Source organism: Mchenga conophoros, linkage group LG8 (assembly GCF_057382185.1).
Source record: "Mchenga conophoros isolate Kocher_MC1m ecotype Shallow Benthic linkage group LG8, M_conophoros_male_GT1.1, whole genome shotgun sequence".
Lineage (NCBI taxonomy): Eukaryota > Metazoa > Chordata > Actinopteri > Cichliformes > Cichlidae > Mchenga > Mchenga conophoros.
The window spans coordinates 9,387,598-9,406,148 of record NC_140533.1 but is presented as its reverse complement, the minus strand read 5'-3'; the positions used below and the strand labels follow the sequence as shown (position 1 = coordinate 9,406,148).

At 40.8% G+C, this 18,551-nt stretch overlaps 1 protein-coding gene across 1 annotated transcript; it reads left to right on the top strand.

Annotated features, from left to right (window-relative positions):
- The first annotated feature begins 7 nt into the window (after nt 1-7).
- mms19 (MMS19 homolog, cytosolic iron-sulfur assembly component) lies at nt 8-18,526 on the top strand. The gene is made up of 31 exons (XM_085283906.1): nt 8-159; nt 645-693; nt 808-908; nt 1,082-1,167; nt 1,332-1,406; nt 2,044-2,113; nt 3,512-3,640; nt 3,772-3,833; nt 5,180-5,266; nt 5,392-5,466; nt 5,681-5,758; nt 6,076-6,214; nt 7,101-7,255; nt 7,462-7,540; nt 7,995-8,120; nt 8,214-8,295; nt 8,390-8,487; nt 8,573-8,731; nt 8,950-9,105; nt 9,330-9,429; nt 9,733-9,835; nt 12,221-12,298; nt 12,415-12,541; nt 12,629-12,735; nt 12,859-12,915; nt 13,013-13,202; nt 15,624-15,706; nt 15,795-15,959; nt 16,131-16,190; nt 16,975-17,075; nt 17,282-18,526. The coding sequence occupies exons 1-31, from the start codon at nt 72-74 to the stop codon at nt 17,310-17,312; spliced, it is 3,096 nt and encodes a 1,031-aa protein (XP_085140032.1). The 5' UTR covers nt 8-71; the 3' UTR covers nt 17,313-18,526.
- The last annotated feature ends 25 nt before the right edge of the window (nt 18,527-18,551 follow it).

Below are 18,551 nucleotides of genomic sequence, written 5' to 3'. Positions count from 1 at the left end.
CCATCGCTTTTCGCGATTCACCTAAAGTTTTCGCGCATGCGTAGTGCCAGTGAAGTAGTTACAGGGACACGATGGCTGCGGACAGTACCTTGGCGCTGTCTCTGGTGGAGGAATTTGTGTCTGGACTGCAGGACAGCAAGGCCAAAGATGCAGCAAAAGGTAAAAGGCTTTCGTCGCGGTTTGCCGGTGACATTTTTCATAAGAGTAACACCGGAGAGGCTGTAGAGCTGCTCTCCGAGGATGCGCAGCGAGACGTGATGGTTAACTAGCTAACTTAGCGCCACAACATCCTGTGTAGTGTTATAACCGCAAGATAAAGAGTAAGCATTCGCCGTGAAAATATATTTGCTCATTTTGTCGATGTAAATGCACACTCTGAATGTATACATCGAGTTTGAACACATTGCCACTTCACAAGGACTCTTAATTTGATGCTAGTCCGTAGTGGTTAAAGCACATGCTGGTTGCTAGCTGCTGAGTTTGTGTAAGGTAGCCTGTCAATGAACCCTGTGGCCTTACCTTTGAATTATAACCTGGTACAACTACTAGAGTTAAGAGCATGCGTGTTCTTGCATTGCTGTAGCTCATCACTTCACTTCACTAAACTTATTTGTTTGTTTGTTTGTTTGTTTTGTTCTGTTCAGGTGTCAAAGATGGGAAGTTTACAGTTCTGCAGCTGGTGGAAGCACTGGGGTAAGCTGTGTTCATCGTCATGTCAGGGGAAAATATCAGCCCGAACCAGCCAGAGTTTGCAATTATATTCCTATCTAATATCAACTTCCATCTTTATTACCTTTCCTGTTAAAGGTCCAGTCTGACCAGTTCTCAGCCTCACACTCGAGCCCGAGGAGTCCTTCTGCTCTCTGAGGTTTTGCAGGAGTGCTATAGAGAGCTTACAGAGAGAGAAGGTACACCTTTCTCCTTCCATATACTGTGCCAGCATTGCACAGCTTCTTGCAAAGTGACAAATCAAAAATGCACTCAAATAACTACATTTTATATTCATATATGTCTTACGATGACGCTTATTCATGTCAAGGGGCGATCAGCACTCAGCATTTCTTCCTGTTCTTCTCCACAGTGGAAGTGCTTATTGCCTTCTATGAAAACCGTCTGAAGGATCATTATGTCGTCACACCTCCCGTCTTAAAGGGGCTAAAGGAGCTGGTTAGTCGTTCTTTGATAACATTTAGTTTCTGCTCAAATCTGCAAGTTCATTTCAGGCTGAGGGACTTTTTTTGAGAAGTTCCAGATGTGAAGGTTGTGGTTGTGGATTTCCTCTTACTGTTTTGTTAATGTACACCCCCCCCCCCCCCCCCCCCCCAATTCAGACAAAGTGTACAAACCTGCCTCCTGGCTCAGCTGTGTCCATGTTGAGGTCAGTGTTCCAGGACATCCACGTACAGGTGAGACTGTCATATTGTTGTACATTTAAAGTGTTATTCTGAGGAATAATGACAGTGCTGGGTTGATTTTTACCTACATAATGTCATAGTTTTAATACTTAGTTGTGAGCTTTGTTGTCTTTGTGTTCTTTAAAATGGGAATTGAAGAGAACATGGATTTTACAAAGACCGCATGGTGTGTTTTACTTAACCAAAATTATTGCCAAGATCAAGTTGTTGCTTAGAAATAACTCACCTAACATCTATAACTAATCTAGGTCACTGTACTTGGAGGGTTATGCTAATGTTAAAAATTACATTTAAGCAATTTGCAGTGCACGAGTTTGCACCATTAATCAAAGAATTTATTATGATTAACCAAACAATTCACGTTTTATATTCCACATATGATGTCAACAGTTCCACTGTCTGAGTTGTTTTTTCTGACGTTAGTGGACATTTTGTGACTTTTCCTAGTTTTGCGGTGTTTGTTTTTTCCGAAAGTAATGCATTTAAAACCTAATGTAGCACACTGTCGGAAACATCGTGCCACACTTGTTAGATGTTCTTGTTTCCTCTCTGTTATTGTTTTTGCTGGTAAAACTGACTCATCTAAAACCGTTCCTACTAATAACAAATGTATTTATTTCCCCTGCAGTCTCTGATGCTGTCAGAGAGAGCATGTGTTTACAGCATGCTTATCAACATCATGGAGACCAGAGAGGCGGGTAAGAGATTATGGTTTGATTCACAAAACCTCAGTTAACAGAGACAGAAAGCTCTGTGGAAGGAAGCAGGTCATGTTGAAATAACCGGTGATTTAAGAATTGAGCATGAGTTTTAAAAGTCGGACAATCTCACAGCAGTAATGGAAGGCGCTGACACGCTGTCCTCTGTTTGGCTAATATTTTAGGATAACAGCCATATGTAAAAAATGAAAATGGAGGGCTGACAGTGGAATAGTTGTGTTTAGCTACCAGCTGTTAAAATGGAAACGCTTCCAGGAGGGATGGTACTGTGACCTGGGCTTTGTTCCAGAAAGCAGATTTAACAAACTTTAAATGTAAGCTCTGATTGTTTGGTTCCAGACCATGTTCACCGTGGCAACGGGCAAGACCCTCCTGTTTAATTCTGTGGATCATGTTTGATTGCGTTGTTTGTATTAACAACAGAAGAGGGGAAAAATATGATTTTTATATATATAAGTAGCAGAGATGTTTACTCATTTACACAGAATCATTTCATTATTATATATAAAAAACAGCTGTGATCTAAATAGATTTTAAATGAGTTGTAAATCTTCGTTATTCAGCTGTGACCTGACAGGTACAGCATGCAGGTTACAGCAACTGTAGATAAAACAGTTTAATTACAAACTGGTGATATTAATCCGATCCAGTAAGGCTGATTGTAGGTGATTTGTGGGGTTTAATGACTCTGTTTTAAACTATATTAAGAACACTGTCAGAGTCTTAAAAATCATTACACTCTTCTTCATCTCCAATATGATGATAATCAACATGACTAATCACAACATTCTAATCACGATTCAGACCGAGTCATCAAAGACTGATTTATCAAAGTAAACATGAATGAATCTTGCTGGGATCTCTGGCTCTGATATGAGCTTTGATATCTGCCCTCTGACTTAGGGAATGAAACGTCATACAGCTGCTTCAGGAGCAGTCAGAGTGTGTGTGTGTGTGTGTGTGTGTGTGTGTGTGTGTGTGTGTGTAGGTTAAATAAGAGGAAGTGAATGATTGAGAAGAAGATGCAATCATTAGAAAACTGACAAATCCCCTTAGTACCAATGTTTTTTTTTAGCTGCTGTTACTTGTTTCTTCCATTTTAATATTTTAACTTCACATAAGAAAATTAATCTTGTGGGTTTTTTTGCTCTTCATGCCAAAATAATAATCATCCCCACCTGGAGATGGTAGTAAGCTTCACCGATACACCCTCACCAGCTTTCCTAGTTTTGAGGAAGAGACGGTTGGTTGTATAGTTCCTTTATCGTGGCACTCTCACGCAAGCCATTGTTAGTCATTGTGTGAACCAGTGTTTGTCTGTTGTGTTGCAAAACTTTTTTTCCCCACATGATGTGTCCCTGCTTCGTTTCCCCACAGAACTTAAGGGTTTGGGTGCCGACTTTGTCTTCGGTTTTGTGCAGTCCATGGACGGGGAGCGAGATCCTCGCAACCTCTTGTTGGCCTTTCAGATTGCCAAAAACCTTATTCACAGAGGCTATGAGCTCGGTGAGAACACCATAATTTCTTCTCACCGTCACCTCTTCTGTATTTCTGTGCGTCCCTGACCTGCAGCTCACCTTTTTTCTGCCACAGTGATCAAACTGTAACTCCCATTCCTTTCCTATCTGCTGTCTCAGGTAAATTCACAGAGGAACTGTTTGAAGTGACGTCCTGCTATTTCCCAATCGACTTCTCCCCAGTAAGTCCCTGTTTACTCAGCTGGTTTGGACCGAGAACTGAGTGTAGCAGACATAAATGTCATCACTGACTTCCTGTGACCTCAGACAGACTCTGTAGGAAGTTATAACGCAGCGACTGCTCGCGAAAAGCAGCTCAATGTCACAGAGCATCACAGGTCTCTCTGGAGCAAAGCAGCACATGGGTGCAAAGCTTGTTGTGTATGTGACGTAAAACATCATGTAAAGTATAAGAACGGGCATATTTAACCATGTGTATTATTAAGCATTCAAGGCCAGCATCCCTCATCAGTCTAAACTGAAGAGGAAACAGGAAACAGTGCAGGATCAGCATTAGTTTCTGAACACTTTTGACAATATATCCCAACACATCAGTCGACAGATTGGATCATTTAGAAAATCTATTATTATACATTTGCATTGATCTATATGAGCATGCTATGATAGTCATAGTTTATATTTAATAATGATTATATTTACTGATTCACTAATTAGTGACCATTTTAAACCATAACATGTTACAAAGTTTTCGTTTTCACAGCAAATTTTGATTTAGCTTTAATCTTCTGACTAAAACATCATTTAGTTTCATTCATAATTTAGGCGTTTAAGTTTTTATCTGCTAAATGTTGTAATGTTATCATAGACTAAATCTAAAGGTGACAAAAAGTGTAAAAGTTTGTTTCTGCCACTGAGTTATTTACAACTCATTTCATTTTTATTCGTTAATGAACATGTTGATACGTTAAACTGTAGTTTTTGTCCTTGTGCATTTTTTGTGTGTGTGTGTGTGGGGGGGGGGGTGTTGATGAAAGCGAATGCATCAACAACCTCATTAGAATTATTGGTTGAGGAAATTAACACTGATGTTAGAACTCCTTGTAGGCCAAACTGGGATACATGTGACAACAACGTGTAATAAATATTGTTCATGTGTTGTAAAGCAATATAAGACAGAGATCTAAAGTTTAACCCTGTGAATTTTGGGCAGCATTTTTGCTTCACGATTGGTTGCCAGTTGATAATGACTGATCAGTGGTCTTTGAGATTACATTTTTATTGTATTATTTCAGGTATTAAATGAAATGCAAATGCAAGTCTGCAATAGCACAAGTCTTTCTGCATTTATATATTTGTGTTTGTCAGAAATATCGACACTCACCTTGGTGCTTGTATAACAAAAGAGACATCTTTCATATATGCATTGGAGTCTTTATATTCATTATTTGATAGCGCAGTGAAGAGGGACAGGAAACTGGGAGGGGGTGTGATGTACTTTCCATTATCTGTGAATGTTTGTAGGGTTCTGCATGTTTTAATAGACTTCTTAAATCTCTTCTCACTTCAGCCTCCTAATGACCCACATGGCATCACCAGGGAGGAACTGGTTCAGGCTCTGAGGGCCGTCCTTACTGGGACTCCAAATTTTGCAGAGGTGAGTGAAAGTATTATTTATTTATGTTTTTTTCAAACGTCGTTTACTTTTTCTGTTTTGGAGCTTTTCCTCCTAAGCAAACTAAACGAAGGGCCTCTGCGCTAATATTTGTTGCTATCTTACAGTTTCTGTTACCTCTCCTCATCGAGAAGCTGGACTCAGACGTTCAGAGCGCAAAGCTGGACTCGCTGCAGACTCTGGTGAGAAACTCGTCTCTAAAAATGTTGTGTGCCTCCAGCTAAAACAGGAGCTTACAGTTCAGATATAAACATTTGACTGTCAGCTGCACAGAGTATGCATGAGTAAAGGTGAATGATGCACAGCTCACGATTCCCTTAAGCAGCAGAGTCGTTTGTCACAAGTGGTCCAGCGCAGAGTCATGTAGATAAATTGTGATTATTTTTACATTTTCAGGCTGCTTGTGTGTCACAGTATGAACACAAGCATGTGGCTGAATTCCTGCAGGGACTGTGGACAGCAGTACGCAGAGAGGTCTGTTTGAGATCAGTTTTTAAATGTAAATAGCAGTAGTACTTGTAGTACTTATTTTGTGCCTTGGCTCTGTTAAGACATATTTTAATATCTTGTAGCTGGTCTTTATTCGGTGTGGTGTGATTTTAATTTCTGTTTTTAGCTCGTTTTGACCCACTCCACCCTCATAAAAAACATAGGCACATTTAAGGCCAGTAGTGCTTTCTGAAACACCAAATACTAGGTTTCTTTTGTAGCATTAAGCGAATGAAGACCTCACTGCTGTTTAACTAACAACAGCAGAGTCAAGTTCAGTTGTGCTTGTTGTGTCGTTGCAGGTGTTTCAAACCTCCAGCGAGAGGATCGAGTCTGCAGGCCTCGCTGCTCTTACCGCACTCACTTCCTGTCTGTCTCGCTCAGTCCTCAGCTCTGACTCTGAGGACTCCCTCAGCACATTCCTGGATTTCATTCTCACAGGTAAAATGCAGCTTTGTTATGCATGCATGAAAATGTGAAAAAAGGTACATTTGTTCCAGAAAGAAACATAGAAATGAAATTCTGTATACTGATGAGGAGGAATATGGCACTATGTAGTACAGTACACTGGGGAGGAAGTTGGCAGGAAACTTTTTTTTTAAATATATATACTGTGTATACCACCACAACTTTTTCATAACCTAATATATCATGTTTGCTGTCTAACAGATTGATTGTACAGGTGGGTTGAAAACACAATATTTGAGTCTTAGGGCCGGGTCCAAAAGGCCTAGATCCCAACTCCTATGGCAACAATCACTTGCTATGGAAAAATTGGTACTTCTCAAGGCCCCCTGAGGCTGACTTCAGTGTTAAAATTCCCAACATGACACCATGAAATGCATTTTTACAACCTGTTAGAAAAAGTGTTCTACCCGCTGCTTTTTAAATACAGCAGATATATTTGGATACTGTTGTAAAGTTAAGGTCGTGGCCTCTCTGACTGACAGATGTCTACACAGATAGCTGTAGCCAGGGGTTCTCTGCCAGGCCTTTGTGAGCTTTTTAGACTTAGCATTAGCTAATAACTTAGCAACCCCCTCTTGCCTAAATACGAAACACTTTTAGCTCCAGAAAAAACAACAGTGCAGTGACCAAAATTGCTAATGTTGAGGCTTTATAATGAGGAGCCCAAAAAACTGAGGGTGATGTCACAGTTACTGGGTCCATCTTTTATTTACAGTCTATACGGTCAACGTAAACACACTGTAATTGTCAGCGGTTCTTTGGAAGAAATCAGTATTTATTGTTAAACGTAGTTTTAAACAATGAGTCTCTGAGACATTCAAATGGGTCTTGTGTTGTACTGTGTTGTGCTTTTTTTCAGACTGCAAACATCACCTGTGTGAACCAGACTTAAAGCTTGTATGGCCGAGCGCAAAGCTCCTCCAAGCCGCCTGCAGCGCCTCCACTAGTGCGAGTCACATCATTACAGCTGCTGTCATGCCATCGCTACTTGAGCAATATAACAACAGAGCACAGGTAATAGAGACAGCTGATGTCCACATGTTTAACTGGTTTAATATGAGCTAAGGTTTGGGCTATTTAAGTATGAGTAGAGTAGAGAGAATGTGTTGTATGAGAACTCTAGAGCCTGTTTTCTTTGATTAACATCTGGATTTTTATGTTTTTGTTTTGTTTTTAACACAACTAAGTCCATGATCACATCTGTTTCTCTCTCTGTGCAGTGTTCCCATAGAAGGACATTACTGGAGGTGGTGCAGCGATTTATCCATTCAGTAAAAAACTGCCAGTCTTCAGACAATGGTGAGTGCTGTGTTCACTGCTGTTTTTCCCTCTTCTAGTCACCGCTGCATCTCATTAAACTTCAACATCGGCCATAAAATCTTGAAATTATAGCTCTTCATTTGTTACTCTACATTTCAGATATGCACGTCCTCGATCCTGTAAATATTTGAATCTTCTTGACTGTGACTTTGCTGATATATATCAAACAGTTTTGTTTGTCTTTTGTTTGAACTGAGTCAAGCTAAAACATTCAGTCCAGTGACCAAAGAAAAACTTTACTTGGTTACGGCTGTTGACCTTTAATCATTGTCAGTTTCTGTGTGTTTACACTGTAATTGTCACAAACTTCAAACAGTTATAGTGTGGTTAAAAAAAAAAGATAACTGTTTACTTGCTGCTTGACTGTGACCAAGGGAACTACAGCTTTGACCTCCTCTGTTTCTCGTAACTGCGTTTCGTCTCTTTACTTCAGATGAGAGTGTGTTTTTAGCCTTCCGAGAATCTCTGTGCGGCGTCGTGTTTTCTGCTCTCTCTGAGAACAACTCCAGCCTGCAGATCACTGCCACCTCTGTGCTCACATCACTGGCACAACAAGCAGGTACTTAAATTTAAAAATATATAATTGCTTAAAAGCGTTATAACAGAGTCAGACGTTTTTCACGAATGTTGTAAATATTTTCCCCTTGTTCAGGTCTGCTGTTAGAATCTGATATTGAGCTAGCTCTTGATCATCTGACCAGACTGCTGCTGATTGAAGAGGATGACAGAGTCAGGTGAGCTTTCGTTTCTCTTTGATGCTCCCTGTTATCTATTTGAATCCCGTTCATCCTGACACCTCTCTTGTGTTTGTCTTGTTTCTGCCTCCAGTCTTGCTGTGGCGGAGTGTGCTGGAGCCTTAGCGCAGCTGCACCCGGCACTCGTCATCTCCAAACTGATTCCAAGACTAAAGAACGAGATGTATACTGGTAAGCTGCTGAAAATATCATGTATTTTAGGCACAGGAACACATACAAGTAGTGTTTATGTGACCTGGCCCTCCTGTCTGTTCAGAGCCCATGAATCAAGACCAAGGGGAGGCTTCTGAACTACATTCCCATCATGCAGTGCGTCAGCGGTGTTTGTCAGCTCTGGCTGCAGTGTCCATCCAACCCAGTGTTGTCCAGGAGAGCACACCTGTCCTCCTGGAGGTCCTTCGTTCAGCACACACAGGTAATCTGGCAAAAAAGATGCTTTTTTTTTTTTAGCTTCAAGTACTTATATTTATATATAGTATGTTTATAACTGATCAGTGGGTCATGGTGCAAATTTACAATCACACATCACTTCACTGGAGTTAGTCTCCAAATTCAAAAAGCTTTACCAAAGCGTGTTGTTGTCCTATGAAATGCTCTAAGGTTAACACCTCTGTGACATCTTGTTCATTTCAGGTGATGTTAGTTTTTCAGTGGATGAGGTGGTGCTGACGTGCCGCAGCCTTCAGAGAATAGCAGAGCAGGTCCAGGACACCGAGGAAGCGGGACGCTGCTTCCACAACATCATCATCCCACACCTGTTGTCTCTGGCGCTCCAGGCAGCACTGCAGGGTGAGAAAGGATCAGTGAAAGGATTGACCAGCTTCATCTTACGTCATCAAAATAGTTTTAATTTGAATCTTCTCAGTATAACTTATGAATTAACAGACTTCCATCCATTGAGTCCTGAAGCTACAGTTATATTTTTCTAACAACTGAATTGAGCTTTCATTTGTAAAACGTGTTCATGTCAAAAACATTTAGTCCCCCAACTTTAAAAAACAATTGCTCTTCAGGTGAGGGATCATCTGGAACTCCTAGTCCTCTGGTAGAGGAGGTGGTCTTGTCTGCCATGGTTCCTGTCATCAGCACTTCCTGCTCCAGACTGCAGCCCACGTCAGTAATCTTGTTCACCTCTTGGCCTGATTTTATTTTGTCTTTTGACACATTTACACATAGTAAATGTTGTTATTCTTATCACACCTAGTGTCTCTAAATGCAGAGATAAACAAAACAAAGTTGCACTAAAAGTAGCTTGTACTTGCTGTATTTCCTCCTTTGTGTCACACCTGCTGATCTAAATATACTATTTCCTGTCTGTTTCACAGTCTCTCTTTTTTTCTTCTTTGCGAATGCCTTTGATTTGTTTGCACAATGCAGAGCGTACTTTTTGATGAGGTGTGTGTGGCTTCCTTTCAGCCTGGCGGGGCAGACGGCGTCGAGAGCTGTGTCTCTCTTCCTGGATGGCGATGTCTCTTTTTTGCCTGACAACTCGTTCCCTTCACACTTGCAGCTTCTCAAGGTCTGTTTTTGTCTGTGCTCATTTATTTTATGTATTAAATATTAGTGACTGTATAATTAGTTTATAAAGAATCAGACGGTATACAAACTGATGCAGTCAACACAAATGTCAAGGCAGTGTTGTGTTCTGGATGGCTTTTTCTGATTTTAAGCTTTCTAAAATAAACAATGCCAGAACTACATATAGGGTCATAAATGTACATAACCATTCATCTATTCTCTTCAGTGGGGGGCGGAGCCTATCTCAGCTGTCTTAAGCTGGGCATACACTGTGCAATTTTTTTTTCAGTTGCGTTATTCAGCTCCTGCTCAAACTGTACGATTGACTCGCAGAGGTTAGAAGTTCGTAGGTCACGATGCAGGTCTCACACTATACGGCCCGATGCTCTGATGCGACCTGAGTGCTCACACTGTGCGTCCATAACATGAAGGTTATAACATAAAATCTGTCTCTCGCTCTCCCTCTCTGTCTTTCACTCACACAGACACACCACCACCATCAACTTTGCTAAATTGCTCATGAAAAACATTGATCAGGCAGCTGTGATTGAGCAGCAGCGTAGATCCAACTATTTTCATGGTCAGAGCGGTCGTGATAACTTCGTGAGGCCACATCGAAAAGGCTCAGATGAGCTTGCCAAAGTTCTACAAGGTGTGCTTTCATCGCTTGTGTCCAGATCACATGCCGCACTGCCGTGCTGCTCCACCTTTTCACTTTCATTTCTGTGTTTGTGCGTGCGCAGTGTGAGAGGCTGCGGTGACACCCTCACGAAGGCCGACAGGATTTCAAACACGTTTGATTTTCTTACGACTAGGGCTGCCACAAACGATTATTTTGATAGTCGACTAGTCACCGATTATTTATGCGATTAGTCGACTAATCAGATCATCATCCACTGGACGTAAAACTACAGCTTATTGCACCAGCAGCATCTGCTCTTATATAACTATCATTAGCTTACAGCTTTAAGTGTGTAAGGTCTGTGCTAACTAAAAATAAAGACAAGATGATAGTTTATTCAATTTTAATGAAATTTGCAGATTGTTTCGGTGAAGTTTAATGAACTCCTTGCTATCTAAAATATAACAGGACAACGGAGTATATTCTCCAGCATCTCACACTTTTGATAATCAGCTGTCTGCTTGACGTTTATTCAGCTGTGTAAGAACTATAACTTTAATCTCAGACAAACCGATTTACTCAGGAACAAATAAAATACAAAAAAAAAAAAGCCAAACAACAACATTTGTAATTTATCTAAGTGACTCATATATATTTAACCTGAGTAGCGAAAGACGGCGGTGGGTTAGAAAACAATTTGCCGGGAGTCCGGTGTTCTCACCGCGCTAGTGACCTAGCCCCCGGCTAGCTATCGAGCTGGTGGGTAACAGACGTCTCCGAAAACGTCGGAGCGCTTTTGAAAATATGTGGTGTCCTGATAAACTGAGCAGATATTTGATGTTTACACAGCTACATTCTCGCCTGAAAATACGTTAAACGTTTATTTTCTGACCCAGAAAGAATAATAAGAGTAATATTAAAACTAACTAGCTGCCGCCATTGTTGGAAACTAAGCTGGGCCGCGCTATGATTTCTGGGACACAGCTGCTTCTTCTTCTTCTTCGGGGTTTAACGGCAGCTGGCATCCTTGTACATGCAGTGCTGCCATCTTCTGTTTCAGTCCGTTATTACACTCTTAAATCCTGCTACTTATTCCTGCGTCTTTTGGGATCTTACAAAGCTTCAAACGACGCGTCGACTATTAAATCAGTCGTCGACGATTTTGATAGTCGACGTAATCGTGACTAGTCGACAAATCGTGGCAGCCCTACTTACGACCAAGCGATTGATGATCGGGAGCTGGTTGTGAGGTGTTAATCGCTTCTCGTTACCCCATGTTTACAACACTATGCACGACACACGATTAAGGCGAAACTCGGCCAACCCCCAAAACGGTCGCACGACTGAAAACTGCTCAAAATGGGCCAAAAACCGCACAGTGTATGCCCAGCATTAGAGGCAGGGACCCTGGACAGGTCGCAGGGTTAACACGTAGAGACAAACAACCATTCACACTCACGTTCACACCTATGGGCAATTAACCTAAACACCCAACTGGGTATATGCATATTTTTACAATGTTTTTATTTCAGAAAAGCTCAAGTGAAAAGTCATTTGTTTAGTTTTTATTTATTTATTTTTATTTGTTTATCTCTTAAATGTGTGTTTTGCCATTATTTGACTTGAGAAAAAGAGCAGTTGACAAAAGTATTGAAAGCACATTAATGCCAACATTCACATTCCATTATGAGTAGAAGCAAGCTTTAAACTGGAACCACTCCATCAGGTCACGTCTCGGGTAACAAGTGTGATTACTTTTCTCAGAAGCAGGAGGGGGATTCCTGGAGCCTGTCTCGGCTGGTTTGTCTGCTTATGGGCAGTGTGTGTTCTCTACCTCGCGGCGTGAGTCTCATGTTAAACAACTAATTCAGATTTCTGTTAAATTTAAAGAAATAAATAAAAACTTTTAGGAAATGTATGTTGAAGTTTGTTTTGACAGTGTTAAGTATCGTCTGCAGGTGGAGGTGCCCCAGATTGACAAACTGCTGTCGGCACTGGAGGAGATGAGCTGCACTTGCAGCCACCCGCTGTCATACACGTCAGCTGCAAAGTGCTTTGCTGGCCTGGTCAACAAGAAACCACAGGGTCAGTTTGTGTCCTGTCACAGCTTGGCTTTTATTAAATCTAAAAGCTTTAGATCATTTATTAAAACATTTTCTGTTTCTTCTTCAGGAGATTCCCTCGACAGCCTAATTCAGAGGACAGTGAAGAGAGTGTGCAGCGAGCTGGACTCACCTTCATCCTCTGTTCACACTCAGGCATTTACACTTATGATCTGGGTAAGAGTGACTGTGTCTGTACTGCTCACTCCTAATCATCAGCGCATTAAGAGCTTTTACTTGTTTCACCACTCACCTTACAAATCTTTTTCAGAATGATAGTAAGGTTGTGCTTGTCCGCAGGTTTCCAAGGCTCTGCTTCTGCGATACCACCCTCTGTTCACAACACTGACCGACAAGGTACAAAACTGAGCAGCACACAGTGGAGCTTTCATGCTTACTGTGTTTTTAGTGGAAAACACATTTGGTGTTACTCTCTTTTCTGTGTACCTCGCAGCTCTTCTCTCTGCTCGACGATGCCGGTTTAGGTCCGATGGCGGCGGCAGACGGCTTCTCTCTACTCATGAGTGACTCCACCGACGTCCTGAACAGAGCTTGCCACGCTGATGTACGCATCATGTACCGCCAGCGCTTCTTCAGCGAGAACAAAGCCAAGCTGGTGCAAGGGTTCAACGCTGCACCCCAAGGTAAAGGCACCAGGACAGTCGAACCTACACAAACAATTTACAATTTACTTTGCCTTGTTTGGTATCATCCTTTTCAGCACAACCTCACGTGTCTGAATTTACAGTTATGTTTTCATTTTGACATACTGTATTAACACAATTGATCTAAAATCAGGCAAAAACATAAAATCAGAGTAGAAAAAGTTCTATTTTTTTACTGTAGCAACCACAAACATGTTTATTTAATCATATTTCATAACTTTAAATGCAAATATAAATTGTCAATTTTAAAATCATATGCACAAGTTTTGTCTTAAGCAGAGAGTGCTTGCTAGCGCTGTCCTTAGAGAGTAAAGGTGACGAAACTACTCAGGAAAAAACGCAGCGTATATATTGTTTATCATGACTCTGGTTTTACGTGGCCTATCAACACAATTTAAAAACTGGTATAGATCACATTGTTGCTTTCTTAAAGTAGTCATGGTAAGCCAATCGCAGTCAAACAGCAGCACTCATACGATTAATTACCCCCCTAGCTACAGGTGTTTTGCCAAAAAGTGATCGTCTGCCAGAAAGTGATTGCCGTCCGCGGGAGCGCGCGCAGCTGCTTAAAGCTGTAGCGCCCAGATTACTTACAGCTACTTCTGTGCAACTGATATAAAGTGCGGTAAGCTGAACACAGCTTCAGCCGTCTGTTTGTTGAAAAATAGTAACGCGACCGCATTTTCTTGTTAGTAACGGTAACGGCGTTGTAACGATAGAAATAGTAATTAGTTAGATTAGTTAGTAACGCCGTTACTTGTAACGCCATTATTCCCATCACTGCCGTTAATGTTTAGAAGCAAAAAAAGAAACAGCTTTTTATTCTTGAGTACTGCAAATATTGCACCAATAGTTTCTTTGGATGGAGGAGACTTAAAGGGAAAATAGCAAAAGTCTTAGCCAACACATGATGTTCAGGTTTAGAAGTGTTATTCACTAGACCTACTAATTAGAGTGCAGTAGCAGTGCTCAGATGTACAAGATTACTGAAAATAAATGTGTAAAAAATGTTTCACCATTAGCAGAAACATATAAAACTACACGTGTGAGCTGTTTAGTCCAGACATTTATATTACAGTGGTGTAAAAAAAAAAAAGTTCCTGATTTTCTAGTGTTTTGCATATTTGTCACGCTTACATTTTTCAGATCATCAGACAAATGTTAATATCAGACAAAGATACCCAGAGTAAATACAAAGTGCAGTTTTTAGATGATGATTTCATTGATTGATAGAGAAACGTCCAAACTCTCCTGGTCCTCTCCGAAAAAGTAATTGCCCCTCCTGCTAAACTATGAATTAACTGCGGTTAACCACATTTTGTGGAAAGATGAGTTCAGTTTTACTAAACACACTGAGGCCTGATTACTGGCAGACCTGTTGAATCAAGAAATCACTTTATTAGAAGCTGTTTGACAAAGTGAAGCAGGCTGAAAGATCTCAAAAAGCAACACATCGTGCCACCATCTGAAGAAACACCTGAGATACAAAATCCCTGACATCTATCAGTCTGGCAGGGGTTCTAAGGCTTGGGGACTCGATTGAACCACAGTAAGAGCCATCATACACAAATAAAGAAAACTTGGAACAGTGGTGAACCTTCCCAGGAGTAAGCGGCTGACCAAAATTACCCCAAGAGCGCAGCGACGACACATCCAAGAGGCAAAAACAACACTGAAGAACTGCAGGCCTCACTTGTCTCAGTTAAAGTCAAGAGTTCATGATTCAACATTAAGAAAGAGACTGAGAAAAAATGGCCTCGGCGGGGGGGGGATATCAAGGAGAAAAGCACTGCTGACCAAAAGGAGGATAAAGGCCAGTCACACATTCGCCATTAAAAATCTTGATGATTCCCAGGACTTCTGGAAAAAAAACGTTCTTTGGACTGATGAAACAAAAGTGTAACTTTTTGGGAAGGTGTCTGTCTGTTCTGCAGCAGGTAAATGATCCAAAACACACCAGAAAGTCCACCTCCGAATGCCTCATGAAAAACAAAGGGCAATTCACAGCAATTACAACTATTCTGCAAAGATGAGTGAGTCAAAAATCCTCCACAGTGGCAGTTATCGCAAATGCTTAATTACAGTTGTTGCCACTAAGGTTTGCCCAACCAGTTATTAGGTTAGGGGCTCAATCACTTTTTCTAACAGGGCCAATAAGGTTTTGATATTTTTCTTCACTTCCTTCACTTAAAAACTGCATTTTGTGTTTACTTGTGTTATATTTGATTATCTGAAACATTTAAGTGTCACAAACATCAAGAAAAAAAAAAAAAAGGAATTTGTCACCAAAAACTGATGAAGACAAAGATTTCCATGCTTTAAACCCTGTTTGATCAGTGTATATACAAGATTCAGAATGTAATGTTTTTGGTTTATTTGTGTATTGTTTGTTTCCACCAGAGAAGAAGCCCAACTACCTGAAAGCTTTATCTAACATCGTCAATAAGCTGCCCAAGCAGGTTCAAGTCACTGAACTTCCAGCGGTGAGTAACACAGAGCAGCTCTGATGCTCGTAAGAAATGACTCGAGCTGGTAGGTGCCTGTAATCATCAAAGTCCTGTTCCTGTGCAGCTTCTTTCTCTGCTGCTGGAAGCCTTGTCGGGTCCTGATCAGGACATTCATCTGACAACTCTGTCCTGTCTGGAGCCCGTCCTCGTCAACCCACCACAAGTTCTCATACAGCAGCTGGAAGCTTTGGTCAACAGGCTGCTGGCCCTCCTCTGCAGTCCAGCTATGGTTAGTTAGATCACCACAGTCTGTTCACTAACTATTCAGTCTCCTCAAGATTATAAACTGTTGTTTTGTTTTAGTATTTAATGCTGTAAGTGCTCTACAAAAAGCCTACCTTCATTATTGGATTGTATAAGTTCATTAAATGATGACAGTGTTTTTTCCTTTACACTGCAGAGTGTACGGATTGCTTCGCTGTCCTGCATCAGCGCTCTTTCCTACTTCCCTGTACATGAGGTAAAACGTACCATCTTTGAATACTTTGGTTTCAACCTCCATAAGATTTTTTTTAATTCCTAATTTGTGTGTTTTATCTTTAACTGTTTGAAAAACTTTAAATTCAACCAGTTTATTGAAATGTGTTTTTGTTTTACAAAAGCTGAATAAGGACTCACAAACATAAACTACGGTTCCTGAACATGGAAACATTTAGCGATCAGACTGAATTGACCAATCTGACTAAATGCAGTCAGTTATATTGAAGCTAATTACTAAAGGAGTCTTTATGATTGTTGGATTTCACCACAATGTTTGAGTCAGAGAATTACAAGCTACAAATTTGTCATCGTGTGACACTATTGATCCTCATAAGTCAAATTTCTGTATTTTCCCTCCTGGACATAGTGCTGTTTATCAATGGCATTTGTGCTTGGTTGCCAAAAGTACCGTTAAATGTATTTGAGAAGCTCAGCAGTGATGTTTCTCTCTAGAAATCATGAGTTTTTTTGTGAGCAGCTCCATGTGGGACCTGTTTTCTGTCTACTGTGTACTTAAACCAATGAGAAACATTACAGCTCAGCCGAGATGAGCACCATTAATATTTACATCCTGTCACCCACTCATGAGCATAACAGGATTTCGTGGTGAACTGCCCCTTTAAGGCCTTAGAAGAAGAGTCCGTGATTCTAATCGTCACTTTTCCCAACATTTTTTTTCAACAGGAAACTTGTATAAAAAGTGTAATGTTAACATATTAATTGCTTTACCGATTTTTTTTCCTCCGATCTGTGTGTGATTTAAGGTGTTGCCATTTCGGGCCCGAGTACTTCGAGCGCTCGCCAAACCTCTGGATGACAAGAAGAGGCTGGTGAGGAGGGAGGCGGTTCAGGCCAGAGCACAGTGGTAAGAACTACCTTTTCCTATTAAAGATGGACTCCTCTAAAAAATCCAAAAACAAGTGATTTATCTAGAAGACATGTCAGCTTGTGATTATACTGATGTTACTCTAACTCTTTTCCTAGTCCTGTGAATCTTACTAGCATGTAAACAGGTGCCATAGCATTTAGTAAAGCATGTGTTTATGGCTATTTCTCTAACTGTCCCTGTAGGTTCCTCTTAGGAAGTCCTGGTGGAAGATGATTTCCCCCCTAATCGCCACCAAATTACAGATACCAAGTAGCACTCAACTCACTCAACGGCTCACCCTCTGCGGGTCAGCTCTCCAGCAGCCTCCACCCTCGAGGATCTCCCAGCTTCCTTCTGCCCCTCCTACTCTTCCCCTTTATACTGAAATGTTTTAACTGTCTGTATTTTCACAAACGCACAAGACTGTATAGACTAACGCACATAAATCTGATGGCAGAGCTTAGTCAAAAGAATGAAATGAGTGTTTTGTTATTACGCCTCATGAATATTGTTGTCCTGTTGGACCAAACAGTCACATGAAATGAGATGACGCCATTTTGATTGGGAAATATTTCACTGCTGAAGGTGCAAAAATTTCAAAATGAGATTTTAGGCGTATTTATATTTTAGGTTTTACAGCTGGTAAAATCATATATGCATTAAGGTCATAATCATAATGAAGGGACACTGGTTTGGTCAGCTAACAAAATAACAAAAAACCACTTACAAAGATCATGTAATCATTTGTGTTTCTTCAGAATGTCTCAAATCTAGTGTTACTGTCCTGAGATCATGAACATCTGTCAGTAGGCACCATAATGAGGTAGTGCCAGGGAATTGGATTTTTCAGCTCCTGTATAAAAAGAAGCAATTTTTTTTCCCACTGCATATAAAAGCAGAGAGCGTGACGCTAGATCTGCCTCGATGCCTTTTAAGTAGCAGCCATTATTTCAGCAGATTTGAGAACTGTAACGTAGCAGAAACTTGGATACTTAACAGTGGTTAACACACTGTGTCCCAGCAATTTCACACTGCAGACAAAGCAGGCACCTACTCCAGTCTTGGAACCACTTTTCTTCCAACCCCCACAGCAGTGGAAGACACATCAGTGACCTTTTTACACTCTCATGTGAATGTATACCTGAGCAGTGACGTCTCTAACCGATGTTGAGACTTGCTAGAATATGAATGTGCCAACTGTTCATGGATCGAGCGTGAAAGCTTCCGCTGACTGAAATGTTAGGATACTTTTTACAGAATGAAATATCCGTTTAGGTTAATGTACTTTTGTTTGGCTTTTAAGTTATGTGAACGTCTTGTTCAACATCTGCCTTGTATTCTGTTAATATTAAATCATAAATGTTGGCTGACTTTGGACCTCACATCAACTTATGCCAAGAAAACAAGACAATATTTAAGATGTCATTAAACCTTTGTTTACACTGAAATTTCACTCGTGTCTGTCTGAATATC